At 42.6% G+C, this 21897-nt stretch overlaps 1 protein-coding gene across 38 annotated transcripts in view; it reads right to left on the bottom strand.

Moving 5' to 3' along the window:
* NRXN1 (neurexin 1) overlaps positions 1 to 21897 on the bottom strand; it is a 1166434-nt gene that overhangs the window by 748011 nt on the left and 396526 nt on the right. For all 38 annotated transcript variants that reach the window (XM_077334531.1, XM_077334465.1, XM_077334492.1 and 35 more), the window contains one exon: positions 1581 to 1882. In XM_077334531.1, the coding sequence (XP_077190646.1) occupies positions 1581 to 1882 (302 nt within the window). The remainder of the gene's footprint in view (positions 1 to 1580; positions 1883 to 21897) is intronic.

Genomic DNA, 21897 nt, shown 5'->3' with positions numbered 1-21897 from the left:
TTTTAACCAAAAGCCTTTTCAAGGAGTCTTAACAGCATGGAAACAACTATAGAGGTGGCAGTAACTATGAGATTTCTGGTGCCTTTAAGTGAGGCAATAAAGTTTCATTGCTGAGTGAATGTGACCCTCCCACAATCAAATACTAGATCATAGATGTCATAGATAATAAATTGGACTATTAAAAAAAGTTTGAGGTAAACATTGAGGAAATAACTAAATAATCATTGGGATTTTAAAAATCCAAAACTCTTCTAAAATTAAATCAAATACATTTAAAAAAACATTACTTTCAAATACTGGAACAAACTTGCATTATTTAGACATCACTAACTGTCACTGAGTTCAGTTGGTTTTTGGTAGGAGTAACTCCATGCATGATTTCAGCTTTAAGACATAAAACACTATTTGCAGTTTGAGTAGACCTGTTTGGGATTTCACTAAGCAGGTATGATTAGAAGTCTAAACTCTATTCAATGGAATTCTCAGGAAACAGCTAGGTTCGAGTCCACCCTAGAGACCAACAAAAAATTTTCAGGGCATACGTTTTGTAGAGTCAAAACTTCAGATTTCCCTTTATCAGATTTTCTTTGACTCCTAAAATCTCACACACTCAAAATCTTATTGGTCTCCAAGACGCTGTTGGACAAATTCTAGCTGCTCCGTTGCATACTAAGATGACTACTTATGGCTGCTAGGAAGGTATTCTCGGGATTCCACTGTAAGAGTTCCAATTGACAGTGAAAAAGAAAACAATAGGAACCAAAATATGTGTTATACAGGAAAATAATGTTATCAGATTTCCCTAAGTTTTCTTTAACCTTGCCCAGCACTTTTGGAATCAGAGGATGGGAGCAAGGATCAGGAGCAGAAAATGGAGATATTTGGCCGCTATCTCCTGGGGTGGTTCTTCTCTGTGTCTTTCAACCCCTACAGTGGACCAGGGTCATGATCCAAGAGACAGGGGTGAACTATTCTAGCCCCAACATCAGTCTGTTGCAGGAGGTGGTCCTAGGGTGAACAAGAGAATGTTGAGCAGGGGGCTGTTGTAAGTAATGGCCGGCATGCTGCAGTACATACCTCCGCAGGAGACAGAGAGAGCATAAGTCATTCTGCTCCTACAAATATATTTATGCCTGTGGATATATGATGGATCTTTTCTATCTATATTTCTGTTATTAGTTTATTAGTTTATTAGATATAAATGGTTATTTATTATTATTTTCCACCTAGGATTTATTCATTAAAACTCGTGATTCCAACAGATTGAAAAACAGCAACTGAGTTTCAACAACAGAAACACACATACTACAAATGGTTCCATAAGAAAAGACTGCCTGGACTCTTGTTCACTATGATGACAGTCAATAGGCAGTTCAAAGCAACCCTGAACTACTCCAGCTTTCTAGGTGTGCCTGTGCTCATGAGTGGTTGGAATGACTCATCTTTTGGTAACATGTAGAACGCTACATTTCAAAGGTCTGCTAAACACTCAATGACATGTTGTTCTAATTACAAGATCACCAAACACTTAGCTGTGGTGGAAGCAAAGTCAGTTATTGCTGTATCCATTGTACTGTTACCTGACGCAGATTCCTGGTTACTTTGACATCATGCCAGGCATTGTCATTAAATTTCCCATTCACAGGTTCCACCAGTGCTTCAAAGGCCCCTGAGCCCAAATTAATAACCAAGGAGACAGCTCCGTTTTTCAGGGCAAGGTTGACATAATCAGCTGATTTTCCGGTGTGAAGCATTAGTCCATTCCTCTGAAGAGTTTTAAAGGAAAGAGTTATTTCATCACTGCTGCTCTGGATAGGATTCTGGGACAAGTCATAGCAGAAATACTCTGATCCTTTGAATGTCGCAATGTATTCTTCTTTGCCTATATAAATAAGAGGGGAAAGAGAGAAACACAGAGAGAGAAAGGGGGAAGAAAGCTCTGAATCAGTGGAATTTAAAACAGAATTATTCACAAAATTTTATCCACACAATAATTAAGCAATTAATTGCATTTTTCTTTTCATAAGCACCATCACCATGTTTTTTTAACGTGCATAAACAAACACTAAAGATAGACTTCTATCTATAATATTTAATGGATGCTGCAATCCAGTGGACACCTACTTAATATGTTCTTCAGTGAAAATTAGGAAGAAAATAGCTTGTTTCCTCATATTGGCCACATATAATATCTGATTGAAAACCATGTTGAGAATTGATCCAAAGTTGTGCATAAAATGTCAGCACTGGGAGGAATAAGACATATGCTCAGTTTCGATGTAGGTTTCATTCATGATGGAGCCAAAATAAAATAGAACAAAAAAAAATCATTTTCCATGCTCACTTGTATCTTACCCAAAGCATCTCATCTCCAAAGCAGAGAGCAAATGCTTTTCTCGAGTTTATCACCATTCTCTTTTCAGGTAACACACATTTGAAAATAGTTGTCTCCATCATAGAATGACCCTTGACTTGGAATATCTTAATGGTGTCTTGAAACTCCCTACATTTGGTGATTGACCACTCCACTCTACTGTGATACTCACTATCTGTTCTCAAACTCCCCCAAATTCTCAGAAGTTCATCCCAAAGCAGGCTTTTAAAATAATTAAATAAATATTTTTATTGCCCGTCAACTAGTTTAGGTTAGGGGGGAGGAGTCAGCAACTTAGAGGGCAAATCTCTCAGTTTATGGCTGTAAGGTCAGCATTTCTTGGTGGTCTGTCAGGGTCTTGACCATAGGCCTGGTGAAACAGCTCTGCGGAACTGGTTAAGGTCCCACATGCCCTGAACTCTCTCAGCAGAGCATTCCACCAGGTGAGAGTTCTCCCCCACTCTCTCACACAGAGTAAAATGGGGATGTATTTCTTCTTGAATCATTCACAAATGCTGTTCCATTATTTTGAGTATTATTTCAGTCAATTTAAGCGATAATTTACAGAGAACCATGGGCAATAAAATGCAGATCTGAGACCAAATGAGCTTTTAAAATATCAACAGAAAGAGAAGAACACAAAAGGGAAAGAAACACATATCAAGAGTACCAAGCAAGAAAGAAAGGAAACAAAATACAGAGTAGTGTGTAGTATGGAATGAAGTCAATAACAGAAGTATGCTTTGGGATAAGGGGTTATATTTGAACAACTGTGCTGCTCTGTGTGAAGTCATATAATTGCCACTATTGGTTGATAATATGAAAGTGAGCTTGCCAACTGCCTACCCAAATGGACTTAAACAATAAGGTGATATCCTATCTAAAATTGACAATTGACGATAGAGTGATTATTATTTAAAGGGTACCCAGAACAGTTGTAAATGTCATTAACTCAAAAGTGGGTTTTATAACAAACTCTCACCATTTAAGGACATTTCAGGAGGGGGGGGGGAACAGTCACTGACTAGCCACACAAATCAGCCCAAAACTGTTTTGCAGCCAACTTAATCATGTGCAGGTAAAATCATAGATGCAAACTAAAGCACTAATCTTTCTGTCCTTCTCCAGCATGACTGGAAATGAATTTTGGTTCTTTAGTGCAGTGGTCCCCAACCTTTTTGAGGCTGGGGACCGGCGGCAGCAGGGAGCGGCCGCGCATTGTGCATGTGCAGCTGCACACATGCATTGTGCATGTGTGGCTGGGCTGCGCATGCATGCATGCACCATGCGCGGCCGAAATAGCTTACACACGGCACTTTCACGCATGCATGAAAGTGCCGTGCACGTGCGATTTCGGCCGTGCATGCCGCATACACTTCCCTCTCCCCCCCTCCCACAGTAAGAAGCTTGCCGGGCCGCAAGCTTGCAGCCTGGGAAGTTTTTTACTGTGGGGGAGCAGGGAGAGAGAGCCGCAGCCCAGTGCCAGGGACTTCGAGGCCCGGCACCGGGCTGCGGCCCGGTGGTTGGGGACCACTGCTTTAGTGGAATCAGCTGCCTAAGGTGGCAGGGAGCTCCTTCTCACTGGTGGACTTTATGCAGAGACTGGACAGCTACACATCATGGATGCTTCAGAATGATCCTGCATTGAGCAGGGGGTTAGACTAGATGGCCTGCATGGCCCCTTCCAACTCTATGGTGTAAATATTCTAGAGCTTTCTCCATAATAAATTCTTAATTTTTCCCTTTTTTCCATCCTTATTTTAAAGATTTTTTTGGTTTTTATTTTACCATTATTTATTTATTTATTTATTTATTTATTTATTTATTTATTTATTTATTTATTTATTTATTTATTTATTTATTTATTTATTATTTGATTTCTATACCACCGCTTGCCGTAGCCTCACGACGGTTTACACATAGAATTCTAAAACAATAAAACCCCAATAAAATCTCCATTAAAATAACAATCACAATGGCGACCATAATCTCTAGTAATCCCTCCTTGTTCAGGGTGGGGCATTAGATCTAATCTAATGTAATGAGAGCTGGGCTGAGATGAATTTGGGAATTAGTCCTCTATGGTTATTTTGTAATAACTAATTTAACACAATCAACTGTTTCAAGATTCAGCCTCCACATGTTTCAACCGCAAGCAGCAATATATCAATTTTGATGAGCTGAATATGCAGGCTATGTGAAAACTTCTACAGACAAAATCACATTCCTGGACACAGATCTTGAAATGACAATGGTATATATATAATGGTGTATATATATATATATATATATATATATATATATATATATATATATATATATATATATATATATATATATATATATATATCTGTACACCGCCCGTGGCGCCGCGGGCGCCACGGACTAAATAAAACAGTAAGGGGTTCTGGGGCGGGATGTGTCCGGGATGAGGAAGGGTCCGGATTGGACCCTTCCTCATGACAGACAACCGGAGGGACCAAACGGCAGGCGCGAAGCGCCTGCCGATTGGTCCCTCCGATTCCCAGCCCCAGCAACTGCGAGCCGCGCTCAGCGCGGCTCGCAGTTGCTCCCGGCCTGACGTGGTGAGAGGCGCGAAGCGTCTCTCACCGCGTCAGGCCGGCCCCAAGGAAGCCCCCGCCGCAAACACAACACAAGACTCCAGCCGCCGAGAAGCTGCAGAAAAAAAAAAAACACCCCCGGAGGAGCCTTTCGCCGCTAGCGCGACGAGAGGCAGCAGAAAAAAAAACCCCTGTAGGAGCTCCAAGCCGCCGCGCCGACGAGAGCTAGCAGAAAAAAAAAACCCTGCAGGAGCCTTTCACAGCTCCAAGCAGCAGAAAAAAAACCCCGGAAGGAGCCTTTCACAGCTCCAAGCAGCAGAAAAAAAAACCCTGTAGGAGCCTTTCGCAGATCCAAGCAGCAGAAAACAAAACCCTGAAGGAGCCTTTCCCAGCTCCAAGCAGCAGGAAAAAAACCCCTGTAGGAGCTCCAAGCCGGCACGCCCACGAGAGCTAGCAGGAAAAAAAAACCCTGCAGGAGCCTTTCACAGATCCAAGCAGCAGAACAAAAAACCCTGTAGGAGCCTTTCGCAGATCCAAGCAGCAGAAAACAAAACCCTGAAGGAGCCTTTCCCAGCTCCAAGCAGCAGCTCCCTGTAGGAGCTCCAAGCCTTGCTAGCCCACGAGAGCTAGCAGAAAAAAAAAACCCTGCAGGAGCCTTTCACAGATCCAAGCAGCAGAAAAAAAAACCCTGTAGGAGCCTTTCGCAGATCCAAGCAGCAGAAAACAAAACCCTGAAGGAGCCTTTCCCAGCTCCAAGCAGCAGGAAAAAAAACCCTGTAGGAGCTCCAAGCCGGCACGCCCACGAGAGCTAGCAGAAAAAAAAAACCCTGCAGGAGCCTTTCACAGATCCAAGCAGCAGAAAAAAAACCCCGGAAGGAGCCTTTCGCAGATCCAAGCAGCAGAAAACAAAACCCTGTAGGAGCCTTTCCCAGCTCCAAGCAGCAGAAAACAAAAAAACCCTGTCGGAGCCTTTCACAGCTCCACGCAGCAGAAAAAAAAACACCTCCTGGTGTCCCCTGGGTCCTAGCGCCCATTGCATTCCTGGTTGCAATGGGCTTTCTTGCTAGTATATATATATTACAATAAAGGAAGAAGAAGCCAAGTAGCAAACTTCATCACAAGAAAATTTCACTGAAATAGCCAAAGGACTTGACATTAGATTGTGTGAAAACTGCATTTAAATCAATGTGCATTTAGCACAAGAACTGTCTTTCCTTCCCCTCAGTCCTCTCAGTAAACATTCCAAATATGACGGGACACAGGAACAACTCTGGCTTATATGCACTTTCCCCCAATGTGTGAATAAACTGTCATGTGATCCAGTGTGATATACATACAGCTGTATTTCAGGTGATTACATTCATAAGGTGTGTCCATATTTTTAAAGGCTTGGGTGTGTCTTATGGACAACATGCATTCATTACCGATGTACTGACTGAGCTGCTGTGCAAAACATCCCATTAATTTAAAGAAACCTTAATATTTATAGGAAAAAAATGTAACAAATGAATTTATAAGATCTAGATAGGTAGCCATATTAGTCTGTGTGGCGCAGGGTGGTAAGGCAGCCAACATGCTGTTTGAAGCTCTGACCATGAGGCTGGGAGTTCGATCCCAACAGCCAGCTCAAGGTTGACTCAGGTTGGTAAAATGAGTACCCAGCTTGCTGGGGGGTAAAACGGTAATGACTGGGAAAGGGAATGGCAAACCATCATGTATTGAGTCTGTCAAGAAAACGCTTGAGGGCGTCATCCCAAGGGTCAGACATAACTCGGTGCTTGCGAAGGGGATACCTTTACCTTTACCTTTAGCCATAGAAAAGAGCAAGAGTCCAGGAGCATTTTAAAGACTAATCAAAATTATGGCAGGGTATGGCCACAGGATTGGAAAAGGTCAGTTTACATTCCAGTCCCAAAGAAGGGCAGTGCCAAAAAATGTTCAAACTACCTCACCATTGCACTCATTTCTCATGCTACCAAAGTTATGCTCAAAATCCTACAAGCTAGGCTTCAGCAATATGTGGACTGAGAAAATCCAGAAATACAGGCTAGATTTTGAAGAGGCAGAGGAACTAGAGATCAAATTGCCAACATACTCTGGATCATGGAGAAAGCTAGGGAGTTCCAGAAAAACATCTACTTCTGCTTCATTGACTATGCTAAAGCCTTTGATTGTGTGGAGCACAACAAATTGTGGCAAGTTATTAAAGAGAAGGGAATACCAGAGCATCTTATCTGTCTCTTGAGAAACCTATATGCAGGTCAAGAAGCAACAGTGAGAACCGGGCATGGAATCACTGATTGGTTCAAAATTGAGAAAGGAGTTCAGCAAGGCTGTATACTGTCGCCTTGCCTATTTAACTTGTATGTGGAGCACATCATGAGAAAGGCAGGGTTAAAGAGTCACAAATTGGGATCAAGAAAGTGAAGAGGAACTAAAGAGCCTGTTGATGCGGGTGAAGGAGCAGAATGCAAAAGTTGGCTTGAAACTCAACATCAAGAAAACGAAGATCATGGCATCCGGCCCTCTCAATTCCTGGCAAATAGATTGGGAAGAAATTGAGGTAGTGACAGATTTTATTTTCCTGGGCTCCAAGATCATTGCAGATGGGGACTGCAGCAAAGAAATTAAAAGACGCTTGCTCCTGGGGAGGAAAGGTATGGCAAATCTAAAAAGCATCCAAAAAAAGCAGAGACATCACCCTGCCAACAAAAGTGTGTCTAGTCAAGGCTATGGTCTTCCCAGTTGCAATGTATGGCTGCGAAAGTTGGACCATAAGGAAGGCCGAGCATCAAAGAATTGAGGCTTTTGAACCCTGGTCCCGGAGAAGACTCTTGCGAGTCCCTTGGACTGCAAAGCAAACAAACCGGCCAGTCCTAGAGGAGATCAGCCCTGCCTGCATCTTAGAAGGCCAGATCCTGAAGATGAAACTCAAATACTTTGGCCACCTCATGAGAAGGAAGGACTCCCTGGAGAAGAGCCTAATGCTGGGAGCAATTGAGAGCAAAAGAAGAAGGGGACGATGGCTGGATGGTATCACTGAAGCAGTCGGTGCAAACTTAAATGGACTCGGGGGAATGGTAGAGGATAGGAAGGCCTGGAGGATCATTGTCCATGGGGTCGCGATGGGTTGGACGCAACTTTGCACCTAACAACAACAACAATGAGCTTTTGTGAGTCACTGCTCACTTCTTCAAATATGAAATCTCATTCCCTCCCATAAATTCTGTGAGTCTTCAAGGTGCTACTGATACTGAACTCTTGCTCTTTACTACAGCTTGTTGTTGTTAGGTGCGAAGTCATGTCTGATCCAGTCACTTCATTCATTCTGGAGCTACTCGTACTAGCCGTCTGCTCATCCCCAGTAGCATATTGGACACCTTCCAACCTGAGGGGCTCATCTTCCGGCGTCATATCGTTTTGCCTTTTGAACCTGTCCATAGAGTTTTCATGGCAAAGATACTGGAGTGGTTTGCCATTTCCTTCTCCAGTGGATCACCTTTTGTCAGAGCTGTCAGCTATGATCTGTCCTTCTTGGCTGGCCCTGCATGGCATAGCTCATAGCTTCACTATGAAGCTCATAGCTTCATGCAATCCCCTTCGCCACGACAAGGCAGTGATCCTTGAAGGGGTAACTACAGCTATAAATGGATAAATATGTTTGTCACGATTCAGGAAACACTTTGCTACACATAAACTTGCCAGCAATGACACTATGCACAATTCTATACAGGTAACCTTCTTGAACTGCCTTGAAGCATGTAAAACTCTTAAACTGGATTGTGGCCATTGGTCTTCATGAGCTTGGATGTATCTAAACGTGTGGTGAACTGTTGCTGTTATCACTATATATGACAGTTTGTTCTATAAACACATTTGTAATCATCCACTTAACCATTAACTGTAGGCTCTATAATATATCTGTCATGTGAGGACAGATTAAGATTTCCTAAAGTTACTGCAAATCCTCTTTTACTCTAATATATATGTTTTCAGTGAACTTGGCAGTATTCGGGTTCGATTCTGCGCTCCCCCACGTGCAACCAGCTGGGTGACCTTGGGCTCGCCATGGCACTGATAAAACTGTTCTGACCGAGCAGTAACATCAGGGCTCTCTCAGCCTCACCCACCTCACAGGGTGTCTGTTGTGGGGAGAGGAAAGGGAAGGTGACTGTAAGCCACTTTGAGCCTCCTTCGGGTAGGGAAAAGCGGCATATAAGAACCAACTCTTCTTCTTCTTCTTCTTCTATCCAAAATAGAAATTGTTCTAAATATAAGACAGGGGAAAGCTCCACTCAGGCTGCCAACCACCACTGCCGTTCATGTTCTTATTACAAACAAAGCCGCCACAGAAGGTTTGCAGCTACCAGCCTTGTGCAAAGATTTCCCACTCTCATGCAAGTTGCATGTCAAGTTTCAGTCCTACCACATCAGAAATCTTTTGTCCCTGCTATAAGGCTCTACTTGAAAAGATAAAAAGGTCCAATCTGGAATTTTTCTCGAGAGACATTAAAAGCCCGATTCGCAACCTTGCAAATCTCGATAAGAAAAATAAAAGAAAGAAAAAGAAATGTAGTGGGCGTTGTTGCTAGAAAGATCAAAGCCGTGTGGCCAGTGCTGACAAACATCTATTTAATATGTGTCTCGTGAAAGGCCTATCAGAAAAATCACAAGAAGGCAATCTTCAAATCCTCATTCTTTGGCTGTAAATTCATTCTTCAAATCGATACCAAAATGGATTATACACTTCACAGAATATGGCTGGCATTTCCTAACAGGTTTCCATTCCTTGACGCTTCTAAAACAAAGCTGCCATGTCCAGCAATCCTGAGATATGTCATGACTCATGAGTAGCAGCTACACATGCATTTCTTTGTTTTTAATGACGCTTTATAATCCTGTTCCTCATTGGGTGGCTCATGCAACACTTTAACCTTACTTTACTCCTCCATGTTTTTGGTTTCAGTGCCATTGCACCATGCATGGGGCAGGCTGAACCACAGGGCTTTAGTCCAAGCAATCCATGACTGTTATTCATACAAATGAAAATGGAAGACTGATTTGTATGTGCACGTGTAATAGCAAGTGAATGCACATCTTACACCAGTACACGTTTTATGCAAGAATGATTTTGAGATGCAGGGAAGGGTTGAACCCTGGGGATCTACTGGAATTACAGCTTACCTCCAGACAACAGAGATCAGTTATTCTGGAAGCAGGGGATGGCTACTCTATAGCACTGTACCCCATTGAGATCCTGCTCTTTCTCAGGCCCCATCTCCACTTCTCCAGACATTTTCCCACCCTACTTCCACATCCCCTGCTGGTGGCCAGGGGGGAACTGGGAATCCTAGAGCAGCCCCAGCCACCATAAAGCACATGGATTCTGGTTCAGTTGCTAGACATGAAAGTCCTGACTCAGTCTAACAGCTACAATGATGGGCTTTGCATCTCTCTCTCTCTCTCTCTCTCTCTCTCTCTCTCTCTCATTCACTTATAGTGCTTATTTGTATTTGGAGACCAAGGACTCCCTGATTTTGGATTAATTTTAATTATTTCCTTCCCCAGAGTCCCTTATTTAATGTCACTAATCCGAATCTCTCTTCACTTCTCAGTTGCTGCTATTATTCCCTATCTCTGGCTGTGACAGCAATTCCAAATTTATCCATAGCAAAATTTCCAAGCAGTCCAGTCCCTTTCATTCAGTGGCTGGCAACAAGATGTTTGCTGATGATCAGAAGACATATGGAGAAACCTCCAGTCTACATTGGATTTAAAAACTGCCTATCAAAAATCTCCCAGCTGTGTATTTAACATAGTAATTTCAAGTCACATCTCAAGCTAAGACAGTTGTTAAATGAGCAATTGTGGGCCAGCTGGCAAATGGCACTGAGCTTCGTATTTCATCTTAAACTTCACTTGTCAAGCAAAACAAGCCCTCTATGTTCCTTTCAGTGAGCTAGGCTTTTGATATCCCCCCACCCTTCTTATCCTGGTTCCCTGAGAGAACACATAGCAGTCTTCATTCACCACCACTGCTAGAGCAGCAGCCAAAAGGGCCTTTGAGTCTCACTGCTGACCTCTCCCAAGATCACAATGACATAAGACAGATGGGGATCCTGATTTGAAAGACTTTGCTGATGCTCACGCCCTGCACGGACTATTTGGATACACTACTGTATCTAGGTTCCTCAGTTTTGCAAAACACAGAGAGCCCCAACTAAGCAATCAGCTGAGGTGCTAAAAGATGAAGTGTGCCAGCCTCAGCCATGCAAAAGATTTGGAGGGAGATGGGGAGGGGGAGGAGGGGACAGAGAGAGAGAGAGAGAGAGAGAGAGACTACCAGTGCTTTTGAGGGAAATGCACAGAAATGGCTTAGATGAGCTTCCTGGGACATGGACATATTTGTATAGGGGGGGAAGGACAGAAGTGACTGACAATAAAAGTGAAAATAAGAACAGAGTAACTCTATAATTTTAATCATTTAATGGACCGTCGCTATGCTGCTCAGCACACAACAAGCAACAAGGAGGATGGAGACAAAAACATTATTTTGGAGGCAGCAGCAGAAACCCTTAGGGGCTGGCCCTACTGAAAGGATAATAAACAAGGCCTTGCCCTTCCTCCAACTATCCCTCCCTTGTTCCATGGCACAAGGGAGGATTATGTCAAAGCCTGGATGTTCAGCTAGGAAAGAGGGAATTTGGATTTTTTCACTCCCTATTCACTGTCTGAGTCTGATTGGGTTCCTTGGGGCAAAAATATCTGCACACCCTGTGGATGCCTGCCAGGACTGACCAACATATATCTGTCAGAGCTTCAGTGGAAGTGAAAAAAGATCAGGTTATTAAATTAAATTTCACAGAAGGTTCACATATTCCTTGGCTGTCACCAAAAGCAACATTTGAGGCAAATGCAGGTGTGATTCTGATGAGGTAGGGTTGCCAAATGAACAGGGAAAAAAAAGTCCTGTCTTGACCTTAATCACAGACTGATATGCAGAAGTTAGCAAGTGACATATAGATTAACATTAACACTTGCAAACTGCTGCTCAGGAGAGGAGGGGGGAACCTATTAATGGAAGGAAGAACATCCAAGATTAGTATCAATATTGGCAATCGTATATGTAAACTGAAAGAAATTTCATTGATGAGGTTTATTTAGGAGGAGCTACAGATTTTCAAATGTCTCAGTTTACAGATCCTACCAATGATAGAGATTATTTATGTGAAATTTCGGACAAAACCCAGATTACTATGCTACAATTTTTAAATTTATTATCCGCTTGTTTTTGATGATTCACCCCTTCTGCTTCTGCTGGTTTTATTCTTCTGTCATCGTATAAAAAAGTATAATGGAATTCCACATCTGTTCACGTATCATTAAAAGCCTCTCTTGCTTCCTTTCCTCGGAATGAATAGATTTTCCTTTCTTTTTAAACAGATGGTGAAACGATAAAGTTTAAAAACAAGACCTTTAGGAAGAAAAAAGGATGATAAGAGGAATCCCCCTTCCTAAAATAATCCAAACCAAAGTATGTGCGTTAGAAAAGTCAATAGAGAAAAAGGCTGTGTGGCCTTGAAATTTTCAAATAGCAACTGTGGCTCTGGAGAGAAGTTCTCTGGCAGACGCGCCTTCCTTTGAAAGACTGGCACAGCTGCTGTTAGCTGGGGAACTGAGATTTCAAAAAACAAAGGTTAGTCTAACCCCTCTTCCCTTCTCTTTTCTTTTAAAAACAACAACAACAACAACAACATTCATCTGCCTGTTTTGTGCCAACAAAGCAGGAATCCTGAGGTCAAACCTAGCTGTGCCACACAATGGCATGTGCTTTTCCCTCAGTTTTTTCAAAATCAAAAGCAGACCTCTAGAGACTGAAGATAGGTATGATAAAGAAAATTGTTTAATTGTCCATTTCAGGTGTATTTCTGCTCCATCTGTTTGCTCCTCTGCCAAGTCTACAGAGCTTGTGACAAGTGATGCCAGTCCCCAAGTGGGACCTGGGGATCCCCTGGAATTATAGTTCATCTTCAGACTAAAGAGAGAATTTCCCCAGATGAAAATGTCTGTTTTGGAGAAGAAGAAGAAGAAGAAGAGTTGGTTCTTATATGCCGCTTTTCCCTACCCGAAGGAGGCTCAAAGCGGCTTACAGTCGCCTTCCCATTCCTCCATAGCATTGTACTTTATTGAGGCCCCTCCATGCCCAAAATCTTGTCCACTCCTGGCTCCACCATCAAAGTCTCCAAGTATTTCCCAACCCAGAGCTGGCAACCCTACCTGTGACCCAATGAGTCAAATGCTTCTCCAGAAACTATGGCTGGCCTTCTGATTTATTTCTGCCTGCTTGGAAAATAGTGGGACCATTGCAAGGAGGTTTAGGGTTTCCAGGGAAGAGCGTTACAGGAGTGGAGTTCCATGTGTTTGGACAACGTATGTATAATATTAGACACGTGGTGCAAAATTTGACAGCTAAGGAAATAGCCTTATCACAGCCAGTTCTATCCTAAAACTTAAAAGTATAAGGGTAGATTTTCATGGGTCAGCAGATGGAGCCTGATGATCTTTCAAAAAATCAGAGACGGATCTGGTCCATTTTGGGGAGTCAGTAGTTTGAGCTGGGTGATGGAGTCAGGGATAAATTTTCACTTGACCAGGGCAACAACATGGCATTTGGATGGGTTAAGGCAGGCCTTCTCTAGCAGGATTTCATGAAATCCTGGGGTTTCTTGACAGCCCTGGAAGGGTTACCTGAATGGGTGGGAATTCATTGATTTTTTTTTTAAATAAAGTGTTTTTTTATTGTTAAACATATATAGGTTGATATGACCATATATGATTATGTCAACTCACCCACCCCTCTCAAAATGGCCAGTGGGAGAGGGTGGGAAAGGGAAGGGATCCAGATGGGCATGTATACAACAGAATTGCTCCACTTCTGGGGTTTCTCAAAGCCTGATGAATGTCTCAGGGATTTCTCAATGGTAAAAAAAAGTTGTGAAAGTCTGGGTTAAGGTGCTGAATGTGGTTTTATGGAGCAATCTGAAGTTATTTGGTGGAGATATTTTAAACATCCTTACTCAAAATAACTTATAACATCACCAAAAGATCATTTAAATACCTTGCAGTTATTAACTGCAGGGGAACTGATATCTGTTGTCTAGAGATGACATAGAGAGCTGGGGAATCCCCAGGTTCTACCTGCAAGCTGGTATTCCTAATGCCTGGCAATATTTCTGGAGGGTTTTGTCAAGATTTGGGGAGGGGGTTTGGCTCAGTGGTAATCTGCTTGGTATGCAGAAGGACCCAAGTTCAATTCCTGGCCTCTCCAGTTCAGATGATGCTTTAGACCAGGGGTAGTCAACCTGTGGTCCTCCAGATGTTCATGGACCACAATTCCCATGAGTCCCTGACAGCATTTGCTGGCCTTTATACTAACGCCCGAAGCATGGGCAATAAAAAGGAAGAGCTGGAACTTCTCATGCTGATGGAAAGATATGATCTAGTAGACATCACAGAAACTTGGTGGAATGATTCTCATAACTGGAATGTAATGGTGGATGGATATGAACTGTTCAGAAAAAACAGAATAGATCGAAGAGGTGGAGGAGTGGCACTGTATGTGAGGAAAGGGCTTACCTGTCAGGAAATTATAGTGGAGGAGAGCATATCTACAGTGGAAAGCATCTGGGTGAAAATAAGCGAGGGTGTCTGCTACTGACCGCCTGACCAACGAGAGGATGTGGATGCTGCACTTTGTGAGCAGCTTGAGAAAATATCCAAGCGGCAGGACCTTGTCATCATGGGTGACTTCAATTTCCCAGATGTGTGCTGGGAAACGAACTCTGCGAAGCGTCCTCAGTCATGTAACTTTCTGACCTGCCTGGCTGACAATTTCATTTATCAAATGGTAGATGAACCCACAAGAGGTTCAGCCATACTGGACTTAATACTGACCAACAGGCAAGAGTTGGTGGATGAGGTGAAGGAGGTGGGGACCCTAGGGGGAAGTGACCATGTCCTCATAGAATTCCTTTTGACATGGGGAGCCAAGGAAGCTTGTAGCCAGATGCGGATGTTGGATTTTCGTAGGGCAAACTTTAATAAACTCAGAGACATGATGAGTGTCATACCATGGACGAGAATGCTGGAAGGGAAGGGAGCATGTGAAGGGTGGGCGCTACTCAAACAGGAGCTATTGCATGCTCAATCAATGACTATCCCAGAAAGACGAAAACACTGCAGGAGCTCTAAGAAGCCTATTTGGATGAACAGAGAACTTCAAGAGGAATTAAGAAACAAAAGGAAAATGTTCAGGAAATGGAGGGAAGGACAGAGCTCTAAAGAAGAGTACCTACAGGTTACTAGGCACTGTAGATCAATCATCAGAAAGGCCAAAGCTGAGAGTGAGCTAAGATTGGCCAGGGAAGCCCATTGTAACAAGAAAAGATTTTTCAGTTATGTGAGGAGCAAACGTAAAGTAAAGGAGGCAATAGGCCCACTGTTGGGTGCGGATGGACAAACTCTAACGGAAGATGCAGAGAAAGCAGAAAGGCTTAGTGCCTATTTTACATCTGTTTTTTCCCACAGGTCAAAGTGTTTAGGCACATCTAGAGATGGCCATAGCCAAAGGACAGTGTCTGGGTGGCAGGTTAACATGGATAGAGAGGTTGTTGAGAGGCATTTAGCTGCACTGGATGAGTTCAAATCCCCTGGTCCGGATGAAATGCACCCGAGAGTGCTCAAAGAACTTTCCAGAGAACTTGCACAGCCCTTGTCCATCATCTTCGGAACCTCTTTAAGGACTGGAGATGTCCCGGAGGACTGGAAGAGAGCAAATGTTATTCCGATCTTCAAAAAAGGGAGGAAGGATGACCCGGGAAACTACAGACCAGTGAGTCTGACCTCTGTTGTGGGGAAGATAATGGAGCAGATATTAAAGGGAGCGATCTGCAAACATCTGGAGGACAATTTGGTGATCCAAGGAAGTCAGCATGGATTTGTCTCCAACAGGTCCTGCCAGACCAACCTGGTTTCCTTTTTTGACCAAGTAACAAGTTTGCTGGATCGGGGAAATTCGGTTGATGTCATTTACTTGGATTTTAGTAAAGCTTTTGACAAGGTTCCCCATGATGTTCTGATGGATAAATTGAAGGACTGCAATCTGGATTTTCAGATAGTCAGGTGGATAGGGAATTGGTTAGAGAACCGCACTCAAAGAGTTGTTGTCAATGGTGTTTCATCAGACTGGAGAGAGGTGAGTAGCGGGGTACCTCAGGGCTCGGTGCTTGGCCCGGTACTTTTTAACATATTTATTAATGATCTAGATGAGGGGGTGGAGGGACTACTCATCAAGTTTGCAGATGACACCAAATTGGGAGGACTGGCAAATACTCCGGAAGATAGAGACAGAGTTCAACGAGATCTGAACACAATGGAAAAATGGGCAAATGAGAACAAGATGCAATTTAATAAAGATAAGTGTAAAGTTCTGCATCTGGGTCAGAAAAATGAAAAGCATACCTACTGGATGGGGGATACGCTTCTAGGTAACACTGTGTGTGAACGAGACCTTGGGGTACTTGTGGATTGTAAACTAAACATGAGCAGGCAGTGTGATGCAGCGGTAAAAAAGGCAAATGCCATTTTGGGCTGTATCAACAGAGGCATCACATCAAAATCACAAGATGTCATAGTCCCATTGTATACGGCACTGGTCAGACCACACTTGGAGTACTGTGTGCAGTTCTGGAGGCCTCACTTCAAGAAGGACATCGATAAAATTGAAAGGGTACAGAGGAGAGCGACGAAGATGATCTGGGGCCAAGGGACCAAGCCCTATGAAGATAGGTTGAGGGACTTGGGAATGTTCAGCTTGGAGAAAAGGAGGTTGAGAGGGGACATGATAGCCCTCTTTAAGTATTTGAAAGGTTGTCACTTGGAGGAGGGCAGGATGCTGTTTCTGTTGGCTGCAGAGGAGAGGACACGCAGTAATGGGTTTAAACTTCAAGTACAACGATATAGGCTAGATATCAGGAAAAAATTTTTCACAGTCAGAGTAGTTCAGCAGTGGAATAGGCTGCCTAAGGAGGTGGTGAGCTCCCCCTCACTGGCAGTCTTCAAGCAAAGGTTGGATACACACTTTTCTTGGATGCTTTAGGATGCTTAGGGCTGATCCTGCATTGAGCAGGGGGTTGGACTAGATGGCCTGTATGGCCCCTTCCAACTCTATGATTCTATGATTCTATGATTCTACCACAGGTTGACTACCCCTGCTTTAGACTGCTTTAATCGATGTTGTAGACTGATCTTGCACTGAACAAGGGTTGGACTAGATGGCCTCTGTAGTCCACATCTATGATTCTATAGTTCTATGATCAGGTAGTATGTGATGTGAAAAACCTCTGCCTGAGATGCTAGAGAGCTACTGCCGGTTTAAGGAGACTGTACTGATAGACCCACTGTCTGATTCAGTGTAAGATAGCTACATGTCCACATGTATCCTGTGGAGAAGTTTCTATGCCCATTCTGCACCTTCTTGAATATCGGCAATGCTGCCACGGTTATCTTACAAATGATTGGCACATCCCATGTAAATTTCCATTTCAATAATTACCGGGGTCATTTGCAGACAGAACATGTTGAAGCAGTAAGCTTGCTATGCAAATAATACACAGATCCTATATTATTATAATTTCCTTAAGAATGTTGAGATGTCTACAGAATTAGGTGAAAATGAATCCCAGCGCTCTTCCCATCCTGAAGAGCTAAACAAATATATGACTACCTTTGATTTCCTAATTGTCATTTTAGAAAGTGACATGATTGACCCCAACTGCATGATTAGCAAATCCCATAAAGCACCCTCAAGTGTATTTTTATAGAGGAAGCAGAAGATATTTGTGGCAAAAAGTTTTATCTTCATTGTATATGTCAAAGTTTGCAACCTGCAAGGTCACAGAGCTGGGCTTGACAGCTCCTGGGATGAGTGTTTTATTAGATCTCAGAGTCTTTCTTGTTGCTTCTGCAGATTCTATTTGTGGAGAACTGCAGGACTTGGCAATGGAGGGCTGAAGCATCTGTGGATGGCATCTGTGAATAATTATATTTTTGCTTAGTAATGATATACAGGCAAATGTCCTGCCAGCTCTTGGCCTTCCTTAGCTCTGATGAAAGCTCCAAAAACTAAGTTTATTTTGCAATCATTGCTCTCAGTGCAATTAATTTCTCCACCCAACATGGTTTAGGAAAATCCACACATGACCTATGGATTTTTAATATGACACCCCATGGCTGTCTATATGTATTAAAATGTCACGTTATGTGAAACTTGTTGAATTTCTATTGGATTTCTTATGCGTAGTTGATCTCCAGCACAGTTATCAAAACCTACACAAATAATAAATGTATGTAGCACTCCTAGAGCTTGGGGCTAGCCATGGATTTGCACTTCTTCCTGCCTTTCCTATGTTCCATACTTACGTGATCGTGAGTTTTGCAAACCAGAGGCAATAGTACTGACTGCAATGGTGATCTGCCAATAAACTGTAGTATGCACTGGAATGGCCCTTGGGTTTTACTCCAGATCATTAATCATTTCTACATTGGGCAGCCCATGCTAACCATTAAAGCAGTAAAATAAAACCACCCTGAGGCAATACAGGAACATCTACAGGTTTATGTGGGATGCCCCAAATATGAAAAATAACGTGACTTGTAAATGACCAAAATAGAAATAAATGTTGAGAAATTAGTCGATTTTAGGAGTAACTGAATACTGCAAGCAAGTGAAAAGGGGATAAAGGAAAAGTAACCAGAATAAGATAAGGAAATTGGCACCAGTACCTATCTAATTCACCAGAAGGAAATGTGTGTGTGTGTTTCTGTTTGAGTCTCTGGCGTCAAATTTTCCAATGATTTCTCTTTCCTTTCGCTTTCCATATATATCCTATGTCGCTTCATTTAATACCAACATTATGGTTAAGTGCATCTCAGTAGCTTCTGCATCCTGGAAGGGCTTCCTAGGCCAGTAGGAAAATGATTTTGTGTGTTCAAAAAAAAAGAATATTCCTCAAAATCTCCCAAACAGGTCTGAGCATGCATGAAATGCTAAAGGCAGTTGAGTCCCAGTACAGATATCTGGAGGGTGGGAGGAGAAGGGGAATTAACCTGCTTAGGTCCAGAAGAAAGTATAGTATCCTGGAAGACATATTCCCATATTATATAATAAAACATGCACCATTACTGTCAGATGACTCACTTCTAAAAAGGGGAAGCAATTGGTTCAGGGAAGAGACTACTTGTCATATTAGCTGGGGGACTGGCTGAGAGGGGTGGGTGAGGAAAAAGTGGATGGGGTTAGCCCTCATGAAGAATGGAGTGGAAGGGTTGATGGGGTTGGAAGCTGGAACAAAGCAGAAAAGTCTTTACAGGGATTAAAAGAAAGCCAGGTAAAACTTATGCCCAGTTAAGTCATCACCTAAACAGAGAATAGGTGGGTTGAGGGAAGAAAAAACTTATGAAGAACTAAACAATTGATAGGCTTAGAGCCATTATACATGCAAGTTTCCTCACAATTTAGATGGTTCCTGAGGGATAAATAAACACCTAAAAACAGTGGATGAAGCCACCACTTTTTAGATGAGATTGGGGGGGAGGGGAATTGGGGGGAGGAGTCTCTTTTCTCACCTCCCATGCAGAAATATAAATTTTGGGGCATCTCAGAAAAAACTGACCCATCAAACACCAGCTCTGACAGGCAGAACACTACCATACAAAATACACAAGTAGGGATAGTATATTATCACTGTCATTAAGAAGGAAATATAAAGGCTTATTGCCCAAAATTACAGAAGGGACAAACTCAAACATCACTCAAAACTGTCAATATAGTAGATAGGGCAGAAACAGCTAATGAAACCTTAGTGATAGACTCTGAGCCATAGGAAGCACAAACAGATAGACCAACAAGGGTCCTGAGAGAAATATTTAGGAATATTTAAAGCTTGTAACCATAAATGATGAAAAACTAACTGGCTGGATAGACAGATGGGCTGAAGTGACATAGGTAAAGCCAGGCCTGGTAAATAAAAATCAGTATTTACAAGAAAAACAAAACTAAAGGCATAAGGGGCCCAGAAGTTCAAGTTAGTTTGGGAGTTCAACTGCAAAGACTTTCCAGGAAAGTGGTCAATTGGGTGTGGGAACTAGATGTTCCATCTTTATTAGGCAATGACGTTGCAGTTCCCAGCAGTAGGCCTCAGGCTTCAGAAGGGCAGACATCACCAGCCAAGCAACAGATAGAAATAGCATAGCACAGTGGCTGTTTGAAAGAGCAAATTCTGTCGTGTTATACCCTTTGGAGGTCCTTGCCAACCCCTGGCTCCACCCCCCCAAAGTGGCAGGAATTTCCCAACCTGAAATTAGCAACGTTATTCCCTGCCAAGGCCATCATGAGCCCATGACTCTTTTAAAGGTCCTGTGGTGTCCTTTTTTTACCTTTTGAATCATCTCAGTTATCCTAGGAGAACAATTCACATGCCTTGCCCTACTCCATGGATAAGAAAGCCTCTTCTAGGGAACAGGGTTCAGATCCTTTGTTCTGAAGCTGGCTGAGTGGCCTTGGGGCAGTTGTTCTCTCTTTCTTTCCCTGTTTTAGACTAACATACTTAAGGGGTGGTGGTGGTTATGAAGTAGAATCATATATCCTGAAACCCTTGGAGGAAGATTGGGACAAAATTATGCTACATATTAACAGAAAGATTAATTTAATTTATTTGATTTTCTGTATATAATAGAATCATAGAATCATAGAGTTGGAAGGGGCCATACAGGCCATCTAGTCCAACCCCCTGCTCAATGCAGGGTCAGCCCAAAGCATCCTAAAGCATCCAAGAAAAGTTTGTATCCAACCTTTGCTTGAAGACTGTCAGTGAGGGGGAGCTCACCACCTCCTTAGGCAGCCTATTCCACTGCTGAACTACTCTGACTGTGAAAAATGTTTTCCTGATATCTAGCCTATATTGTTGTACTTGAAGTTTAAACCCATTATTGCGTGTCCTCATACAGCTTGTTCTTTATTTACTTTATTAATACTTACATGTCCACCTTTCTCCTGAGCATCAACAGTTTTCTCGAGCCCCTTGTGGTTTTTCTTCTTCTTTTTTCTTTTTTTTTTGGGGGGGGGCAAGTGTCTTGCTGGCTCAAATCCTATCCTTAAACAGTTTGCCAGAGCCCATTGTATTTTTTCACACAATGGGCATTATTCCCAGTAAGTCCTATATTTAGGCATATCTTCATGGTAAAGGTAGATTCCTTCCATAGCATTGTGGCATGGAGCCATGAAGGAGCAATGCAAGAAATGTGGTGATCAAATTTTACGGAGTGTATCTGAGCTGGTCAGAAGCAGTCATAGATCAGAGGTACTTCATACAGCTTGTTCTTTATTTACTTTATTAAGGGCCAGCAAAATTTATGGTCCACCAAGCTAATCTGTTCATGATCCATCAGTGGCAGGCAGCCTACTGTGGAGGCTAATCGCCTGTTGTTTTATCTGCATCATAATAAAAAGTAGAGCTTGGAAAGTCATACTACGAGGCTGGTGGTCTGATTTCAGCTTCTGAATTCTCTAGATGAGCATTCCAGCACAGTACAGTTATAAACACTTTTTGTGTCAGGTCAAATGGGATCTTTGCCATCACTGAGGCTTAAGGGGGAAAAGATAATGGCCCTTTGTCAAAATTCCCATGGTAAGCAGATCCCTTGCTTATTATCTGTTTCTCTATTTTCGGGGACCACTCTGATATTATTGGAACCCATAAGGCAATTAGTTTAATATTTTGTATATACTGATTTTGCCAATGCCAATAAAGATATTCTGATCTGACCATAAAGAAAAAAATGTTGCTGGGTTTACAGAATGGCATCACTTTGAGGAAACATCCCATATATGACATCAGTCCTCTC

The sequence above is a fragment of the Paroedura picta genome, chromosome 1 (genome assembly GCF_049243985.1).
Source record: "Paroedura picta isolate Pp20150507F chromosome 1, Ppicta_v3.0, whole genome shotgun sequence".
Classification (NCBI taxonomy): Eukaryota; Metazoa; Chordata; class Lepidosauria; order Squamata; family Gekkonidae; genus Paroedura; species Paroedura picta.
This window is presented reverse-complemented; position numbering and strand designations above follow the sequence as displayed.